At 42.9% G+C, this 20711-nt stretch overlaps 2 protein-coding genes across 6 annotated transcripts in view; one reads left to right on the forward strand and one right to left on the reverse strand.

The window, feature by feature from the left end:
• Window positions 1-7250, forward strand: part of ABCB11 (ATP binding cassette subfamily B member 11) — a 77281-nt gene extending 70031 nt beyond the window's left edge. For all 5 annotated transcript variants that reach the window (XM_083405647.1, XM_083405645.1, XM_083405646.1 and 2 more), the window contains 4 exons: window positions 2854-3051; window positions 3550-3756; window positions 4259-4405; window positions 5365-7250. In XM_083405647.1, the coding sequence (XP_083261773.1) occupies window positions 2854-3051; window positions 3550-3756; window positions 4259-4405; window positions 5365-5565 (753 nt within the window). In that variant the 3' untranslated portion in view covers window positions 5566-7250. The remainder of the gene's footprint in view (window positions 1-2853; window positions 3052-3549; window positions 3757-4258; window positions 4406-5364) is intronic.
• Window positions 7251-10107: 2857 nt separating this feature from the next.
• Window positions 10108-17494, reverse strand: G6PC2 (glucose-6-phosphatase catalytic subunit 2). The gene is made up of 5 exons (XM_083412748.1): window positions 16798-17494; window positions 16284-16393; window positions 13937-14048; window positions 13005-13120; window positions 10108-12117 (listed from the first exon to the last, which is right to left on the reverse strand). Exons 1-5 carry the CDS (start codon window positions 17013-17015, stop codon window positions 11606-11608), a joined length of 1068 nt encoding a protein of 355 aa, XP_083268874.1. The 5' UTR covers window positions 17016-17494; the 3' UTR covers window positions 10108-11605.
• Window positions 17495-20711: the final 3217 nt, after the last annotated feature.

Below are 20711 nucleotides of genomic sequence, written 5' to 3' on the forward strand. Positions count from 1 at the left end.
AGATCCCTGGATAGTCATAGCCAGCATGCATGGACAACTCTTCAGGCCATTTAGAACTTGTGGGAAATGTTTCCACCTGAAACAAAGCCATGAACTGAGCAGCTCCACAGAATTTTACTTAGCTTCCTAGTGAAAGTTCACACCACATAATAACTCTTCAGCAGAGTAGATTATGGGCTCACCATGTTTGCCACCTGCTTACTGCAGCCATCACACAATGACTTGAATATGTGCGAGTGAAGTATTGATTTGGCATTAAGTGGTGTCTTTCTTCAATATTAATTAAAAGTCGTACCTGAGACAAAATGTTGCAAAATGTGGAGGTTCAGAATACTCTATTCCATTGCTCTTCCACCTGGTTTTCTGTCATTCCCGCCCAACCAAACCAGTCAATCAGCATTTTGTGGCTGCTGTGCGTGCTCAGCCTTCTTGGGGCTATTTTTGCAGCCCCTCCCACCCTTTTGGGGTTTTCTCCGTAAAGGTTTTTGCACTTGTGCAAACCTTGGGGCTCCCCAGAACCTACTAACACCTCCCTCTTATGTGTGTTTGTGTGTGTGGTGCCATTCTGACGCATAAGGCCTGGCTCCCACTTCATTCCTCCTTGGCGCAAGTGGAGCAACAAACCATGGTCCTTAGCTTAGCATACCCAAAGCAGGCTTCGGGTTGTGTCAAGTCAAACACGCCAAAGCATGGTCTGAAGCTAAGGCTCGTTCTCGGCTTCCTGATCATGTCTTGTTTGAGAGAAAACAAACCACAGTACCTGGACGCAGACATCAACTCTAAGCCAAGAATTCTGGCTTGTTGCTGCCACAAGAGCTAAGGGAGGAATGAAGTGTGAGCTGTCTGCTCCTACATGGTAAGCCATGATGTGCGAAGCAGCCCACAGTTGGTCACTTTGATTCCACAAAAGAAAAGTGGAAGGTATCACTATAGACACACACACAGAGAGAGAGAGAGAGAGAGAGGGAAGAAGAAGATGAAGAGTTTGGATTTGATATCCCGCTTTATCACTACCCGAAGGAGTCTCAAAGCGGCTAACATTCTCCTTTCCCTTCCTTCCCCACAACAAACATCCTGTGAGGTGAGTGGGGCTGAGAGACTTCAAAGAAGTGTGACTGGCCCAAGGTCACCCAGCAGCTGCATGTGGAGGAGCAGAGACTCGAACCCGGTTCCCCAGATTACGAGACTACCGCTCTTAACCACTACACCACACTGGCGAGAGAGAGAGAGAGAGAGAGAATGTGTGTGAATACAATATTTCTTGATGAAGGCAAATTTATCAAATGAAGGGCCTGGTGTTGCCTGGTAACAGCAATCACTTTATTTTGCCCTTCAGAACTCTGTACAAGCCACAGACTGTAATGCTGGATATGTAATGGACACCTGCACGTCATGAATTTCCTGTGCCTCATTTTGTCATGGTGCAAATATGAGGAACTTAGGCAATACTTGCAGAGAAAGGTGTATTAGGAATCCTGCGCCACTTCCTTTGGCTATTGAAAGTTGGCTGTTCTTTAACAAATGAGGCACAAATGACTCACTAAAAAAAATGCACAAAGCAGTTCATCAAGATTCATGAATTTGTAAACTGGCGGCTGTTAGAATGGTTTCACAACATGTACAGAACGGAAACCTCAGTGATATAGCTCACCCCGCAGAATGAACGATAGGAGAGAGTGGACTTCTCTGATATTGGGCCATACAGTACAAGGAATGACACCAGCCTCTGTTGCTTCATTGGCTCTTCTTTTTGGTTCAGCATCTTCAGGAACCGGACGCTGCTGCTTCAGAATTATTTCAGCCATCATACACATAAAAGTAATGTGAAAACCACTTTCCTTCCTATTGCGCTAGGGGCAATACGCTAGGTTCATTCTGAGGAGTGTCTGACTCAGAAATGACATGGAATATATTTTTAAAAGTAGTGGTATTTGTGGGGGCAAGTCCCAGGCAGCAGTCCTATGCACACTTATATGAGTAAGCCCCATTTGAACGAAGCGGGTGCTATTCAGTGTTAGAGCAGATGCGCTGAAATCAAAGAGATTAAATGACTTACGTAAGTCTGTTGCCAGTTGATCAATCAGTGCAGTTATTCAACTCAATCTCACAGGTTCAGTGTGTCTCCAGATTAATAATTTGGGTAACAGCAAACCAAAGCTCCAGGACTCAGGATTGTTAGCAGGCTTTGCCAACCTAGCGCTCTCCAAATGATTTGGACCACAACTTCCATCAGCTCCAGCAACCTGTGCAGGTTGCACACATGCTGACTCCCACTTCCTTGTGCCTAATTTGATGGGAAAGAGACTTAAAGCTCTTAGTTTACATGGAAAATGAGCAAATGGTTTACTTTTCTCAGTGATGCTGGTGCTGTGACCGCAGGAAACAACAAAGTTGGTAGAGGTCAGCTGCAATCAATGTCAACATGTCTTTTAAACCTTCCACACTGTACGGAACGTGTTATATTTTTGCAGCCTGGGGCCTGGGTTGTTTTTTTTTATTGCAGTGTCAATGTTGCAAATGTTGCAAATCTGATTGAAATATGCATGAGGTTATTTCCTTCTACCACAAAGTGGTAGATTTTTCTCCTTTTAACCAATGTCTTGTATGTTCCCACACTAAGGTGCAACTGTCTCCTTACTCAGTGAGGTTTTGCAACCTGCAAATTGATTTAGGTTCCATCTGCTTATCATTTAAGAGCTACATGGCTAATTGGTTTTAAAAGTGTAATTGATCGTGACAGTTCTAGGAATAGTGGTAATAGTAATCATTACTTCCATAAGAGTCATTTGTGAATTCAGTTCAACCACACCCAGAACATTCTCTCTCCCTCTCTCTCTCCCTTTGTATAATCAGGATAACTTTCGTGGAAGCATTGAATTCTTGAACTGCAAGTTCACATATCCCTCTCGTCCCAACGTCCAAGTGCTAAATGGTCTTTCGGTGTCTGTGAAATCTGGACAGACCCTTGCCTTTGTTGGAAGTAGTGGATGTGGCAAAAGTACCAGTGTCCAACTTCTGGAACGTTTTTATGACCCTGAGGAAGGAAGAGTGGTATGTAGCCTTCTCTGCTTTCATACATAGTAAAAGAGTGCTGAAGCATTGTTATAAAGCAAACCCTCAGTTCTCCCATCATGGCCCCCTGAACCCAGCAGTTGGAGGACGCAGAAGCAGCCAGTTCTGGTTTCAGTGCATGAAGTGATTGGATGAGAACTCCTAGGGGAACCTTTCCTGACCATCAGTGCTTATGGGGCCAGAGCCTGGACTCTCGCGGACATTTCCCCCTAAGGGAGCAGGTGCATCTGCAAATCACCCAGCTTGCAGTGCAGGGAATACACCAGGTGGGAGGTCATGGAATAAAAGAGGAGTGAAGAGATACTTCAAATATAATTTTACTTAAAGGGGTTTAAGCATTCAGCATAGATTCATGTGAAAATTATTTAGTAAGCTCAGTGTAAGCTTAACTTAAAATTTAAAACTGAGGTTCCCTTACGACGGCGCCAATAGTCCATAAATAAATATTTTGTCTTTTCTGGTTTTTTTCCTGTGCAGTTGATAGATGGACATGACAGCAAGAAAGTAAATGTCCGCTTTCTGAGATCTAAAATTGGGATAGTGTCCCAGGAACCTGTGCTGTTTGGCTGTAGCATTGCTGACAATATAAAATACGGCGATAACACCAGAGAGATTTCTATGGAAGAAGTGATAGCAGCAGCTAAGAAGGCCCAGCTGCATGACTTCGTCATATCGCTTCCTGACGTAAGCATCTTTTTCTTCACTAGTGTTCAGTGTTGTGAAAGGGAACGGTGGCTAAATAAGGAATCCATGGTGTGTGAGTCACAGAATCTCAACCATTTTCCTAGATGCAGCTATGCACATGCTATAATATACTCCTGAACAGCAGCTCACCTTTGGACAGCCAGTGTGGTGTAGCAGTTAGAGTTGTGGGACTAAAAGCGAGGAAACCCAGGTTCAAATCCCTTCTCATCCATAAAGTTCACTGGCTGACCTTGGTCCAGTCGCCATCTCTCAGTTACTTCACAGGTTTATTGTGGGGATAAAACGTGGATTACTCTCTGCCCTGAGAAAGTTTCCATATCCCAAGGGTAGTTCATATCACCAATAAAACACGAATAAGAGTTGTTTCATGCCACATTGCCTCCACAAGCAGCACCATTATTTTCTTCCAGTACTGCAGCACTGTGCATATTTCTGATGGTAAAAGGAGTTGCTTAAAATTCAGCCAATGTATGTTTTCCAGCAATACAAAACTAACGTTGGCTCTCAGGGATCGCTGCTCTCTCGTGGGCAAAAGCAGCGCATCGCTATCGCCCGAGCCATCATCCGAGATCCCAAGATCTTGCTACTGGATGAAGCAACATCTGCTCTGGATACCGAAAGTGAACAGGTAAAGAGGAGGGAGAGTAAACCACGTGGACTGAGAAACAACAACATAGCGCAAGTAGGGCAATTCATACTTGCATATTAACCTTTTGATGACGAGTAAGTCATCCTCACAGATGAAACTTTGCAAGCAGAACTTTCTTACCAACCTTCTTCACTGTAAATTTACACTTTGCTCCTTGGTTGTTGGGGCAAAGCTATTTCACCATGACTGAATCCCATACCGTATCTTAAGGCCAGCTGTGAAGGAATGGTTCTGTAGCATCAGTCATGCCTCAAAGATAACAAATGAATAGGATGAAAAAGAGCTGCTCTCTCAATTGTGAATCACTGTGTGTAGAAACATTTCTTTGGTTCTTTCCTCTCCCGTACATTCATGTGATGATCATGTGATGACTTTCTTAATAATTAGACTGAATGCTTGCGTGTAAAGGTAAAAGGTAAAGGACCCCTGGATTGTTAAGTCTAGTCAAAGGTGACTATGGGGTGTGGCGCTAATATCCGCTTTCAGGCCGAGGGAGCTGGTGTTTATCCGCAAACAGCTTTTCCGGGTCATGTGGCCAGCATGACTAAACCGCTTCTGGTGCACAGGACACCATGATGAGTGCCAGAGTACATGGAAATGCTGTTTGCCTTCCCACCACAGTGGTACCTATTTATCTACTTGTGCTGGTATGCTTTTGAACTGCTAGGTTGGCAGGAGCTGGGACAGAGCAATGGGAGCTCACCCTGTCATGCAGATTCAAACCATTGACCTTATGATCAGCAAGCCCAAAAGGCTCAGTGGTTTAGAGCACAGCGCCACTTCAGGGGAGAAAGGACTTATTTGGTTACATATATATATATATATATTAATTATGTGAATGACCAGATTAGAATGCAATTGCCAGGATCAACATCGAGATACTCTGCGGAAAGTTGCCTTTACTACCTTTACTTTGTCACTTTCTCCCTTGTCTTCAGACTGTGCAGGCTGCACTGGATAAAGCTAGAGAAGGCCGAACGTGCATCGTCATAGCTCACCGCCTTTCTACCATTCAGCATTCTGATATCATAGCTGTCATGTCGCAAGGAGTGATCGTTGAAAAGGGCACTCATGAAGAACTGATGGCCCAGCAAGGGGCATACTACAAACTGGTTACCACTGGGGCACCTATCAGCTGAGCTTTCACACTTACTCCACGACACAATCAATGTAATTTACTTGGGGATGTGATAAGACCAAGGATGAACATGTCAATAATCTTTATGTTACACATTCACTCTGCTATTGCAAATGTGCAGGAGAAAGCACACCCCCCCCCCCGCTTGCCAGCTTGTGACATCAGTCATTAAACTCGCTGTGGTACGAAGAAAGGCAACATCTACTCAAACAGTGATGCTGTTGGGAGAGTGCTCAAAACCTGTTTTTTTTTTTTTTATCAACTAAAGTTTTGCCGAAGTATTTATATGTCTGGATTATTAGGCCACATACCTGTGACACCAGTGAAGTCAACAACTGCAGATCTGCAGCCCCCGGTCCACCTGTTGTTGGGATACTGCCAGGGAGACAGGCATCTCCAGACGATCCATCGGTCTCTCGTAGGACAGCATCAGACAGTTAGCGACACGAGCCTCAGACACATTCCAGGACTCGTGCACGCCCTTGCAGCAGACTCCGCAACAGAAGATGCACCCAGAAGAGCATATTTACAACTTTATTCAGCGTTGGTCTGAAAAAAGGGAAAACATGACTGCCTGCCTTCGTGTCGAGGCAACAGACAGATACGAAAGCTATATACAAAACGGAAACTCCCTGTGAGCAGGAAGTACGCAGGCTTGTGACACACAACAGCCTGCTCCCTTTTTAAGGAGGAACGGAAATATCCTAACAGCTTCCACTTGGCACTCTGGGCAAACAGTGGCATCCACTGGCATGACCTACTATTACTCGTTTCACAGTTGTGATCATGGAAATATCTAAACGCAGGTGTCCACATATCCGTAAACACGAAGGAAGCATTGTAAGGTGGCTGTGTGTGTACTTCAAGAAAGGCCATCTTACCCATGACACCTGTTCTGCACATGAGTGCACTGCATGTGCCACTGGAGGTTCAGTGGTTATATTCACCACCGATCAAACAAGGGAGAAATTTCGCACAAAGCCAGTGCAGATCTATGTATGGATTTGCATGCTGATCCATATTGCAATCATTCCAGCACACTGAACTGTCTGGATGCATCTTGACAATGGGATGTACAGTTCCATTGCAAACCATTCAGCGCACATGAATATAAATGGATCAGGCAGGGCATGTGTTGCACCAGCAAGCTATAGGTCCTATTATGGTAGCTTTTGCAAATGGAGAAAAAGTCAGCTGCAGTTCTTCCCTTGCTCGTTAAAAAGGCATCTGCCACAATGCCTTTCTCAAAACAAAGAACACTGATAAAAACAGCTAGGGGGTGCAGGAGACTGTTCATACTGATGCTGCAGAAAGTGACAGAAAAATTACCATCAGTGCTGCTGAATCAGGAAAAGAAAACACGGGAAAAGGCAAACACAGCCTCACTGCACTCGGTCCTTTGGGGGTAGGGAATGTTTGTTGTCATGTGTTTGCAGAAGTGAACAACCAATGCTAAGTGAATATCTGAACTAGCTTCCCCCAGCCTCCAGCCACTGTGCTAGCTGGGGCTGATGGGAATTGTAGTCCAAAACCAGGTTGGGGGAGACTGGTAAGTAAAGAATCTACACTGTGTGGAAGTGGAGATACAGAAAGGAGAATTTGTATCACTACCTTCCTCCTCACTTTACCACTTGGCTACCCAGCTACTTGTGTACAGATATGTTTTCATTAAAGCAAGGGATGAAATTTTGGGTCTTTGCTGTCTTGTGTTTTCTGCTGACTAAATATCATTCTTTTTAAAAAGGATGGAAAGAAGAAACTGCATCCAGAACCATTAGGCTGAGTGAGGCGAGTGTTGTGAAGGGCAATAAACTGTGGTTTAATTTACTGTTGTCGTTATTATCTGGAATCAGATGTGCTACTCTGCAGTGAGGCGTAGCTCAGGTTGGGTGCAGGACGAGGCCAGCAGGGACCAGGCTGGATGCAGCACAAGGCAAAATTCAGGCTGGATGCAAGGCTCAGGCTGTGCTATAGCAATACAGAGCTCTGGTGTTGCTTCAGCAACAAACAAATTGGGCCCTATGCATCAGAAGCAGCTGAATCCCAATGGTTAGCTCTGCCTGCACTGGAAGGTTAAGGGAGTTTCTTCAGTTAAAGCAGCCCCAACCTGCTCTTGTAGTCTCCTACTACAGTGGAGTGGGGGAGCCTCTGGTGGGAACATAAGAAGAGTCTGCTGGATCAGGTCCATGGCCCATCTAGTCCAGCATCCTGTTCTTACAGCAGCCAACCAGATACCTGTGGAAAGCCGGCAAGCAGGACCTAGGTACAATGACATCCTGCCCACCTCTGATTCCCAGGAACTGGTATTCAAAGGCAATGGTCTCACTGGGGTTTCTGCAATGGAGTCTCCCAATTCCAATCATTCTCAAGCTGGAGGGGAACTTCGCCCTGGCTCATCTGGTGGAAGCTGGCCCCGACTGCCTTCTCTGTTCTGGTTCGGAATCCTCAGCCTCATCCCCTGAAGAAGGGGATTCTGTCTCCAGGGCCATGATGGTACCCAGAGGTGGTTTGCATCCTCCTTGATGTCCCTGACAGCTGAGTGCTGCCAAGTCACAGCTGTCTTTGGCTGATTGAATGGGAAGAGCCAGGTCTATCCATGACCATACTTTCTACCTTTTCATCTGGGCAATTCATGGGATTTATTATGGGCTTTCATCATCATAATGTGGAAAGGGAGTTTGAATTAGGCATCAAACAGTGACTTAGAAGTAAGGCAGCTCAAACTGATGAGTCCCAAACAAGGGCTGTCCATCGTTATAGAGGTGTGATGTTCCAGAGTGTGTGTGTGTGTGTGTGTGTGTTTTTAAGGGTACGTGGTAACCCCAAATCTTAAATAAGATTTGTGGAAAAGGCCTTTTCATAAACGCAATCTGTTAATTTGGAAATATACATGCTGCCAAAAATCAATCAATTTGAAACTAGATTTCCCTCATGTAGCTGTTAGCAATTTACAGAGAGGAAACCGTTAACAGGAAAAGAATAATTGGGATTGTAGCTGGCTTGATATAAACGGTTTTCCCAAATCCCCCTGCTCTGTGTTGAAACTCTTCATGCATTGCAAATTAAGTTCACAAGGTGACATTCTAGTATCCTCCAGGCTTGTTAAGCATTGGTGACTGTCACTTAACAGGAGAATGTCAGAAATGTTTGTGAAAATTACTGACATTTACACCAAGGAAAAAGGGGAAAAAATCCTTTGGCAATAGCTCAATAATATACCGGTACTTAGAGCAAATGAAGGCAGCAACATTTATAGTACAATCCTATACATGTCTACTAAAACTTAGTCCCACTGGGTCCAGTGGGGTTTAACCCCCCCCCCCCCCAGGAAGTGGGTATAGGATTGCTTCTTCTTGCACACAGAAAAGAAATGAATGCCTCTTCAAATACAGTACCTACTACCATCAAAAGCAAAAGATTTTTCCTTCGCAATTAATCTTTTATATTTACGTAAATTTAATTCACTAAAGTGTATCATTCATCAGCTAAGCTTTCTTTACTCAAACACCATCCCTGCTATGATGCACTTCTCTCCCTCTGTCTCTCAAAGGGAACATGCCTTTGTGCCTCTAGAGGAGTTTTGTATTTAAAATAAAAAGACAGAACACAACACAGCAATATAACAATACAATTAGGTATGTGGCTTTTGTTAAAACAAAGCAAAAGCACCGTACTATGAATACAGTATTCAGAATTGATTGTATGCTGCCTGGGTAAGGCACCCTACTTTTTGCATTTGAAAAGTCTGTAGCATAATGTTATGATGCTTTACATAAACAGCCGTGGAGCGCAAGAATGCTGATGTGAGCAGAACAGTAGACACCCAGAAATGACTGAGATAAGCCGCATTGTGTGCCAATGTGTAGTGGCAGAATTAAAATACAGTACACTCATATTTGCTTATTGTGAGGATATTTTTGTTGGACCACAACTCCCATCGTCCCTGACCATTGGGCCATGTTGCCTGGGGCTGATGGGAGCTGGGAATCAAACATCTGGAGGGCCAAAGGATTCCCCATCCCTGGTTTAGATTTAGTGCATGTTTATTGTTCCAGATGCAAAATGACCTTGCCAAATGCTGGATGTGTGTGAATGATATATAGATTAATCTTTGTGACTGCCATTAATAAAGAAAATTTGGTTAGCTTTGGTTCCGTCTAAACATCTACTTATGGCATGCATCCATGGTATTGCAGTGGATCTTTCCTAGCAGGAGCTGGGATGTGATGAATTAATGGTTCTGAATTTGGGGTGCCAGCTGAATATGAAGAAATGTGGGCTTCAGGTCACACCTCAGCCATGACCTTGGTCAAAGCATTATCTCTCGCATATCTGCGTCTTTCAGTTCCTCGGTCTACCAAGGTGGAAAGGCTGTGAGGCTGAACGTTATTCCATACAAGTTGTATGTAGCACAGAGCATGCATATCAATAAATAGTTTGCCCTTTTCTAAGCTACAACTCTGTATACTTATCTAACAATGATTCAGCTGCTTTCAGAGGGTAAAAACTCCTGACTTGTTAAGTAATGCAGATATTACCAGTATTTGAAAGAGAAGTTTAATGTATAAAAGATGTTTCCATTTTCATCACAAGACTGCACAGTTCAAGGCAAGGGAGGGTGCAGAAATAACATGCAAGATACAAAAACACAAGTGACGTATCAGTGCAAAAATACTTGCCTTCCTGTTATGTAATGACCAACTAAGTAGTTACTTTTGCTTCACATTCTTGGAAAAATCTGAGGACAGCATTTTACTAGTAGCCACCTCACAAATTATTATAAGATCCAGATAAGTTGTATCATATAATAGCATAATTTTAGTAAATATTAATCACTCATTTTCTCTCTTTTCAGTGAATAAACGAGACCCAATATTGTAGAGCCTTGACATTTGGTACATGTATAGTCCAAAGCACCCCAGTTGCTACACAAAGTTAAAAATAGGACATTTAAATACAGCTCCCACAAAACAGAGTATTCAAAGAACACCCTCAAATGGTTGAGCATCTTCCAGGCTTCCCAGAAAGCTGAATTTTTTCACATTCATTATCCAAAACACTCCACAGTTACCTGAAAAAACTGAAAGGCTCCGAAAGGCAGAGAGTATACATTTCTACTTGAAATCCCATTGAGTTCACTGACTCTTAAGTCCCAGCTAAGTGAGTATAGGGTTGTAGCCTCTGTGTCTTACTAAATGGGATGGGAAGATACAAGACAAAAAATATATACTCCCAAAAGGTGATGGAAATTCTGGGTCACCTAGCAAATTGGCAAATATACAGTCCACAAAACACTGATTAATAGAAAAGTCCGACAAAATGAATATATTGGGTCTTAACAGTAATAGCTTGGGTCATGACATTTACCTCAGAATAGATGTCAGCATTTCCGCAGAGAGCAAAGTAAGTCACACATGGGTCACAGAGTTGCTTAAGGCTTGGATGTGAGGAAAGTGTGAGCTCACCAGAAACATAGGTAGGTGCTTGCAGAATGCAAGTTTAATTTACTAGTAACTATACAAATGTACTGGCCAATAAAGCGAGATGAGCGCCGCAACCCCAGAGTCGGCCATGACTGGACCCAATGGTCAGGGGTCCCTTTACCTTTTTATACAAATGTACACATGCCCACACAAATACATAAAATGCAGTGCTGAGTAAAACTATACATCTCCTGGGCTGAGACAGAGGAGCAGGTAGGCGAAGCACTTTTCAGTTTCAGGGCAGAAAAAAATCCAGCATGCTTTGACTACTAGTACATACATATATACAAACTTTTCTAACTGTTGGAAGCTCAGGAAGCCATGTTATAACATTCTAATTGTCAGTATTTGGGTCTTAACCGATCATTATTTCTGGTACGAGAATCTCAGTCCTGGGTGTAAGCGTCTTTTCGATTTTACATATCAGAAATATACCCACCATTGTTCGGAATGGAGAGTGAGAGAAAGTGAAATAACTGTTTTGAGTCTTCGGCCACAGAGCATCCTTGGCATCTTAAGACGTTCCAGGATCTTCCAAGGCAAACCAACCATTAATGTCTACCGAAACTTCTTTTCTGTTGGCTTCATGAGCAAGTATATGCAATACGGAACAAAGGCCACTACCGTAAGCGGTATGGCTGCACTTTTACAGAAAGAAAGGATGTAAAACAGATACTCAGTGTGGGTGGGTATCTTGATAAAATCATAGAGCTGCAGCGTGGCTAAGGATGTAGCTATGCATGACATCCTGAAACTCAGTTTATAGCCATGTTTACCTTTACAGCCCAAGATAAACATCTCAGAGTTAATGCTGAGGCCTAGCCCAAACAGGGCACCTAAGTTCCTCACCAGTCCGGCGAATGGAGTCGTGTCAATATTGATCCACTCTGGGTTGGCACACCACTTCTTTGCCTTCGGAATAGACCACAAAAGATCAATATCGATAAGCTTCAGAACCAAGTAAAAGCCGAGAGCGGAAACAAAGAGGAACACATTTGTCTGGATATATGTTTTTAAACTTGCTGTTTGGATGGCTGGGGCATGTTCAAAAGCTTCAGCAACGAGCATGCCTGAGAATGAAGAAACGAGACATTAGAAGTGATGTGTTTACTTGAAACGGATATGTTTCCATGCTTAGCCCAAAAAACCCACACACCAGAATGAGAGTTTGGTGTGATATTTAAGGTATTGCAAAATGTATCCCTTCGTAAGACAGGCACCTTCGCTGTTCTCTTTTTGTCATCTGCTTAAAATGTTTTTGTTTAGGCAAGAGTATCCAGACATGAAGAACGCTGGCATGTGTTTAATCCTTTTGTTTACTGTTGATTTTAATCATCTTTTGAACATTTTTAAATACCTGTTATTAACTGCCTTTAGTTACTTTTAATGTTTTACCTTTTTAAAAATCACTTAGAGTTTACAGACACACCCACACCATCTGAATTGAAAAGGTCAGCCACAGTCACTCTGCAGTTAAGCTGAGGTGTGTCCACTTGAGAAAGTCATTGCACATGCACAGATGACAACTTCTTGAATGGAGTTGGGTTGCAGGCGTTGGGAAACCAAATAGGTCCAGCACATCAGGTGGAGACAGCCCCACCGTCACTCTGGTGTGTACCGCAATGTGGAAATGTGACTTGAAATACAGAGGAGTTTAAGTCACTAGTGGGTACATAGCCTAAACTAAGTACACTTCCTGTTCACTTAAAAGTCTTCACTAGAAGCCAGCAGCTAAAGAAGTTAAAATCAGTGTGTGAAATTTAGCCCTGCTGCCACCGCTTCTTATTCCGTATCGCCTCAGAATTTTGAAAACAACTTTAACATTGACATGGACACCTGGTTAGGTATGCATTCCCACTACCCACATTATATACTTATGAACCCACTTTCCCGTAATTTCCAAAATCCTGTACATAGAAAATCCTGCCATAGAAAAAGAAAGTTCTGCCCTTATTACCAGCAATCACGCCAAGGATGACTTGGTGAGGGAAATGTGTTGCTATGAAGACTCTCGAGACACACACACTGATCTGAATAATCCAGAACATGCTCCACAGGAAAGACCAGGTGAGTCTGTTAAAGAAACAGTTGGAGGAAATAATAACAAAAACCAAATGAAAATTATTAGACTGTTTTTCCCCCTCTCTCTTCTCAGCATCCACATCTCAGTTCAGGGCTGATCACAGTGGATGCCACAGGGGTCAATTGGCCTGGACCTCAAAGTCAAAGAGTCCTCAAATTTAGAAACTTGTTGTTTTTTATTTTGGCATTTAGCATGCCACTACAGTGGTACCTCGGGTTACATACGCTTCAGGTTACATACACTTCAGGTTACAAACTCTGCTAACCCAGAAATAGTGCTTCAGGTTAAGAACTTTGCTTCAGGATGAGAACAGAAATTGTGCTCCGGCGGCGCAGCAGCAGTGGGAGGCCCCATTAGCTAAAGTGCTGCTTCAGGTTAAGAACAGTTTCAGGTTAAATACGGACCTCCAGAACGAATTAAGTACTTAACCCGAGGTACCACTGTACCTGTTTTTTAAGTGCATCAGACCAAAAATTTATTTTATTTTGTTTTCATGTTTTGTCATTTTTAATTGTTTCATGGTGAAAGGTCTCCATAATTGGAAGCGGCATGGGCCTCTCTAGCCTTCTGTGAGGGCATGTCTTTATCATCTCACCCTCTGCTCCTCTCTCTTGAGCTCAACATTAAAGGCACACAAGGCTTTAAGTTACCAAAGAAACTGCTGCAAAATCTCCTTTGTATTGTTGCTGCTTGATCAAAAAAACAGCAACAAAAGTTGACCGAAAGCATTTTCAAATTTTCGCACTGCCCGTCTCGTGGCAAACGTATAACGTTCCTAAACAGGTGGCTTTGGGAAAGAGACTGACCTGTGCAGATTAATGGTTGATTTCCCTTTCTGCCTCACCGTGTAGCTCAGGGCTGCTGACACCATCACATACCAGACACATGATGATCCCATGGCATGTCCAGAGGGACTTCCTGTAGAGAAATAACAAAACAAGGCAGTGGTAAAATTCCAAAAGGCACCAGGGCATCTCCAAAGCCCATGTGTCTGTTGCAAGGCAGGGTTCTTGGCATGTAACATTCCAAACGACTTAATAATACTGCAGTTACAGGGGGGATCAGCAAACAGTGATCAGGAGCAGGTAAGAGGTGTCTTATAAACTTCAGATGTGCCCATAGGACTAAATTGCCTGCAGTATTCATATGCAGTTCATGCAGAGCAATTAGATGCCCAATCTTAAGAGACATCTCCCATCAGACCAGAGAAGGAGAAATCACCCATGGAAACTAACAGCCAATGAATCTTCAAAAGCAAGGAAAAGAAAATCCCTAGCCATAAAGGTACCGGTAACTGATCCATACTCATGGTAGCAAAATTAGCATTCTAATCTCTAATCTATTAGAGATGGAGCTGCAGACCTTCCTTGTGTCCCTATTTTCCAGGGACAATCCTGGATTTACAGAAGCCTTCCTGGTTTCTGATTTGATCCTGGAATGTCCCGCTTTTCCTTAGGACACCCCTATTTTCAGCAGAGAAATGTTGGAGGGTATGAAGTTATGCTACCCCTGAGCCAAGGAGTAACTATAACTAAGTAACTATACAACCTTTATAAGACTTTTGAAGGCAGCCCTGTATAGGGAAGTTTTTCAATGTTTACTATTTAATAATGTTTTTATATATATTGGAAGCCGCCCAGAGTGGCTGGGACAAGAAGAAGAAGAAGAGTTTGGATTTGATATCCCGCCTTTCACTCCCTTTAAGGAGTCTCAAAGCGGCTAACATTCTCCTTTCCCTTCCTCCCCCACAACAAACACTCTGTGAGGTGAGTGGGGCTGAGAGACTTCAAAGAAATGTGACTGGCCCAAGGTCACCCAGCAGCTGCATGTGGAGGAGCGGAGACGCGAACCCGGTTCCCCAGATTAGGAGACTACCGCTCTTAACCACTACACCACACTGGCTCTCCGACAACCCAGTCAGACGGGTGAGACTTAAATAATAAAAGCATATTATTATTATTATTATTATTATTATTAAATAGGACACCTCTATTTTCATCAGAGAAATGTTGGAGGGTATGGAGCTGCCGGGGTGGGACGGGACAGTTATATACAAACATCCCATCCTTACATCAATTTATTTCACTTGTATCCCGTTTGCCCTCCAACTTACATGCGAAGCCCAGGTGGTTTCCCATGCGATTGGCTGATGGGGCCAGTGTTCCTTTGCTTCAGCAGTAGAACTGCATCGCATGTCTTCAGGCTAATTGCAAGACCATGTGGTGCTGGTGCATGACACTTGCATTTGGGGAAGGGCCAGAGCTCACCTGTTAGAGCATCTGCTTTCCATGCAGAGGGTCCCAGGTTCCATCCCTAGCATCCAGGTAGGGCTAGGAGAGACTCCCTGCCTGAAATCCTGAAGAGCCACTGCCACTCAGTGTAGACAAGGCTCCCCAAGACGGGCTCAGGATAAGGCAGCTTGCTATGTTTCTGTGCCTGGCAAATTGCTCACAGCTCCTTTTTGTCAAATCCATATTTCGCTGGCCTGTAGTAATACTTGGTAACATGGTATGGAAAAGCATGGTATGAAGAAACACTTCAAGCAGCTGTTCTTTGCAGCCAGACTAGATATTAATTTCTCAGGGAAATGGGTACCAAGCCACTTATGTTGCTGGTCCTAAACAGTTTTATTGGTTTCCAGAACTTAAAGCCCATCCTTATAAATGATTGACTCAGCTACCCTGTAGCTGGTGGAACAAATAGTGCCTGATCTATTCATCTGCTACAATGATGGCAGATATGCAAATCTTCCTTCTCTTCCTTCTTTCTTTTCTGCAGTTAATCGTTCTTATGAAACCTACTTCTGAAGTTGAAATCTCCTACTAAGACTAGCATTTTCTACACTGCTTTTCTACAGATGGGGGCAAGGATGTGAATGTTATCACAAACAGTTGAACCAGGTCTTTTCAGTTCTTCATGCTGTTTTAAATCATTCTGGGGAATTTCTTCCCTAATTTAAATCTCCCCCCCCAAAAAAAAAAATCAGACAAGTGGCCATTTGCAACTCCATAGTAATGAATACACATACACAAAATTATTCTCACATTTATTCCCCACCTTCCGTCATAGAACCAAAGGCAATGTTCCCAGGCAGGCACAGACGAACCCCAGTTCTGCTTTGCAATGGCATCCAGATCATACTCTATATCTTACCTGGTCCTGTTTCACATGTTATAGGAAACTGCTCAAGGCATGGGGTAGTTTGGTTTGGATAGATCATTGTCTCCTGGACCCACCAATATGGACGATGACCAAACAAAATCCTGCCAGAAAAGAAAGCATTATCTTCAATGGACACACAAATCCAACACGTTATTTAGCAACATACCAGTCTCCCTTATATTAATGATTCTTGCTTGACTGCTAGATCAGTTTTACCATAATATGCTGAAGCAGAAGCATTATTTTCCTTTGTCTTGTTTAAAAGGGGGAAAGATAACTCTTCAAAGCTTATATACTACAGGTTGCATCCAACTAAGGGAACAGACCCATTGGAATTAATGAGCATAAGTTAGTTACACACATCAGTGTTAATGGATCAACTCCAGCTAGCATTGAATGAAACCCTAAATAATTTCAGTAACCAACAGTCCCCAGAAGATTTCTCATCTCAGAAGACTGTGGATCCTGCCATTCCCAAAGTTTCCAAGGAAGCAACGAACCTTACCATTTAAATATAAGATTAAACCAATCACCGATCACTGCCACCCAGATCATTTTTGTCCCAACCACTTGATTAAGCTGGAACCAAAGAGGAAAATAAATTGAAAAAATGTTCCGAGGATCTCCGACATGTGACATGAAGTTTAGAAAGCTCTGGTATGACCTGTAATCCTTCTGCAAATGCTGAATTATGAGCACACCATGGCTGTGGAGAAGATCCATCTTAACTTGTTAGAAACTGCACTAAGACCGAGTCCCTTGCATGAAGCAAGTTCCCGTCTGTTCTTTAGCTTCAATGGGAGAATTGAAACCATGGAAGGAGAGTAGACGAGGACATGAAAGCAGTGAACGGTAGTTGATTTTTTGCTTTTATATTGTCCGTTCCTGGAGCATGTGACTCTTGGCAAAGACACATGGCTCTCCTGGTTTTGGAAAGAGCCCCCCCCCCCTTTGTTTGCTTGCCATTTTAATGGAGGAAGAGAACTGAAGGACATGCTGATCTGCAGCAAATTGTGAGCAAAGGTGTGTGATGCTAAATACACGTCTTATGTAACCATTATATGAACAGTTGGGCCATGTTTGTCTGAATCTTTTGCACAGCTCATTTCTCTCAAGACTGGGCATTGGCCATTTGCACCCTTGATTAACTACTGCTGCTGCTGCTGCTATAAAAACCAGAAATACATGAATAATCGCTGCAGGCAGAAGCCATTAAAGCTTTGCATTTTTATTTGAAATTAAAACCTGCTTCAGTTACCATGCCCATCTCTAAGCATAGCCCAGGGCTTTTTTTTCCCCAGCAGGAACTCACCAGAACTGAGTTTCGGTACCTCTCAGGTGGGTGCCACTGCACCTCTTTTTCTAGAAAAATAGCACTGGTATAGCCTATTATACTTCTAAATTGCAATTGTAAACAGTAATAATACATACAGCAACAAGATCTTAAAAAGAACCATGTGCCTCCAAATAGGTTACCTTCTGTGCATTGGTTATTATGCTGGTCTAGAAAATACTGAGAAAAGGGCAGAACTACATGTTGCAATGTAAAAGAGGCCTGCTGTTAATAAATACAGTAGTCCATTATGAGATCTCCTTTCTTTCCCTTTTGACAAGGCCTGTTCAAGACATTTTGCCACCTGAGGTGATGCATAGCTGTCAACGTTTCCCTTTTTTTAAGGGAAATTCCCTTATTCCAAATAGGATTCCTCACAAGAGGAGGGAAAAGTTGACAGCTATGAGGTGAAGGACAAGATGGCGCCTTCTCCAAGGCACAGATAGGAGCCAGCGGGACTGGTAGTTGAATCTTACTCCAATACTGGGAAAGGACAGCGTTTTCCACTGCAGTTGAGGGCAACAGGCTGGCGCAGGCACTCACAGCTCTGGCCGCTCCCGGACCTCAGAATCTGCCACCTGAAGCACCTGCTTCATTCTGCCTCATTGTAGGGATGATGATGAAGAAACCTCACAGTGGGGGTGGCCATTTAAATGGCAGCGCTGTACCGTTCATAATGGTCCTTTCCTTCCTTAAGGTATCACGTTTACATGGACAGCAGCAGCATTGTAACATATTTGGCCTTAGAGCAGGCTTAAGCAGGGCTTTTTCACAGCTGGAACTTGCCAGAACTCCATTTTGGCCCCTATCAGGTGGGCACCATTGCCATTACAGTGGTACCTCAGGTTACATACGCTTCAGGTTACAGACCCCGCTAACCCAGAAATAGTTCCTCGGGTTAAGAACTTTGCTTCAGGATGAGAACAGAAATTGTGCTCCGGCGGCGCAGTAGCAGCAGGAGGCCCCATTAGCTAAAGTGGTGTTTCAGGTTAAGAACAGTTTCAGGTTAAGAACAGACCTCCAAAACGAATTAAGTTCTTAACCTGAGGTACCACTGTATAAGAGAACAAGGGAGGTGTTCATGGTGAGTTCCAGCACCTCTTTTTTTCTAGAAAAATAGCACTGGTTAAGCAAAGGATGCCCACCACATCTGATGTGGCAAAGTCACGAGGAGATTGTTTGAAGTTGTGCTCAATTTCACTCGTGTACAATTAGGAATGCGTCCTGATCCTGGCTGTGTGAAGATGGCTTGTATCTCTACCTGGTCAAGTAATCTTGTTCAATTTTCAAGCTTTTCACTTGACATAAATACCAATTGTCACCACAGGGGGGTGCCTGCATACAAAATATTCCCCAGAGGAAATTAGAATGGTTTTAAAATATATATATGACACTACCATATCAAAAATAAATAAATGAAAATGAATGAGGGAACCACTCTAGGCTCGATTGTTTTGTTATTTTTATGGACGCATTTTTTAAATCAGTGTGCATTGTGCTCCTTGCCAATAAGATGAAAGAAAATAGGAACTAAGAAAACAATAAAAGTAAATAACCTCTTGTGACTCTTTAATAAAAAATATGAGGGGGTGAGAAGACATTCTGCCAACTATATATGTTGTGTGTTTAATGGAATCATATAAAGCTATTGAATTTGATTCACACAACAGATGGTTTCAGTGAGTGAACTTAAAGGACCTTTTCTAGGGGAGAGCTATTTCACACATTTACTTTAGCAGAGATAAATGTGTTTGAAGAAGCCTTTTAGCAGATTCAAGTCCTGCAGTGTTTGATGAAGCTATGAGGAAAGGCATCAGAGAGGTAATTTGACTTCCTAATGCTCTGGGGTTGAGAAGCATTTTTGTTATGTAATTCAGATTGGCGCATCCACCTCCCTCCTCTTTGCCCCTCTCCTGATGAAGTATGTGAGTGATGTCAAATTCAACCTTGCTCCACAAGGTGGCTCAGCCATGTTATTGTTTGCTAGCTGGCTGGCTAGATATTAATTTAACTGTGTTATTTATCACAATATATAACATATCCATATGTCTTCACTTAACCACTCGAAAAATAAATAAATCAGCAACTGTTTAAAACAATGTAGGAACTAGTTTATGATGCAATCTCAATCATATAATGTTTAATTGCTAGGGAGAGTTTTAAGCAAGACATTTATTTCTTTAAAGTATTTAAACTCTGCTCTACTCTGAATAACTTCCATTCTGATTTAGGCTGTGTGCTCATTGCCATTGATTCTGGCTTCAGTGTCTCCTGTAGTTCAAGAAATACTGCTGTTTGATGCATTTCCCCTCAAACCAGCTTCCATCCAATTTGAAAACGTGAAGCTTAGGTGTGTACATTTGAGACAGCTGTCATGCATGTGCAGTTGACAACGCATGCACAGACAGCCTCCTTGAACAGGAGTTTGGTGAGGGAAAGCAAATTAGGTAATGTGCATTGGGTGAAGACATCTCCACCCACTCTCTGATGAATACAGCAATGTGAAAAAGCAACTTGAAAAGCAGCAAGGGGAAACGATGTTATTGCATTTTAAGCCTTGAATATGTGCGCAGCCTCAGTTCCACCCAGAGCCTTGTGGAAATTATTTTAGCATAAGCATCTTATTGGCATGAGTGGACTGCCTTGCCTCCCAGTCTGTTTCGGAATGTCAAGACATTGGTCTCTCTTTTTTTAAAAGAACGTTTTATTGTTTCAACAATACAAACTAATCAGCGGCATTGAATTCTTTCTAAATGAAGCTGCCCAGATGGTTAGACTCATTATTTTTTGAGTCCTTTAAGTGCTCATCCCTGACGGTCCGGCAGCTATTTGTTTTTCAGTCTTGGCCCCAACAAAGTACCAGTTGACCTTAAAAAAATTTACTCATGAGAGGGAAATTCTTTGTGCTCTCTTTAACAGATCGAGTCTTCGAAGAATCAATTTCATTTGGAGGTGAAAGGGGCTAGGCAGAGGTTTACTGGTGTCTTTGTAACCTGTGTATTTGTAAATATACAGCTATGAGCGAATAGCATTGAGGGAGACAGAAAGTAGATTGGGACCTACTGTAGGCCTCTTGCTGATTTACA

This window comes from Podarcis tiliguerta (assembly GCF_965153285.1).
Source record: "Podarcis tiliguerta genome assembly, chromosome: 1".
Classification (NCBI taxonomy): domain Eukaryota; kingdom Metazoa; phylum Chordata; class Lepidosauria; order Squamata; family Lacertidae; genus Podarcis; species Podarcis tiliguerta.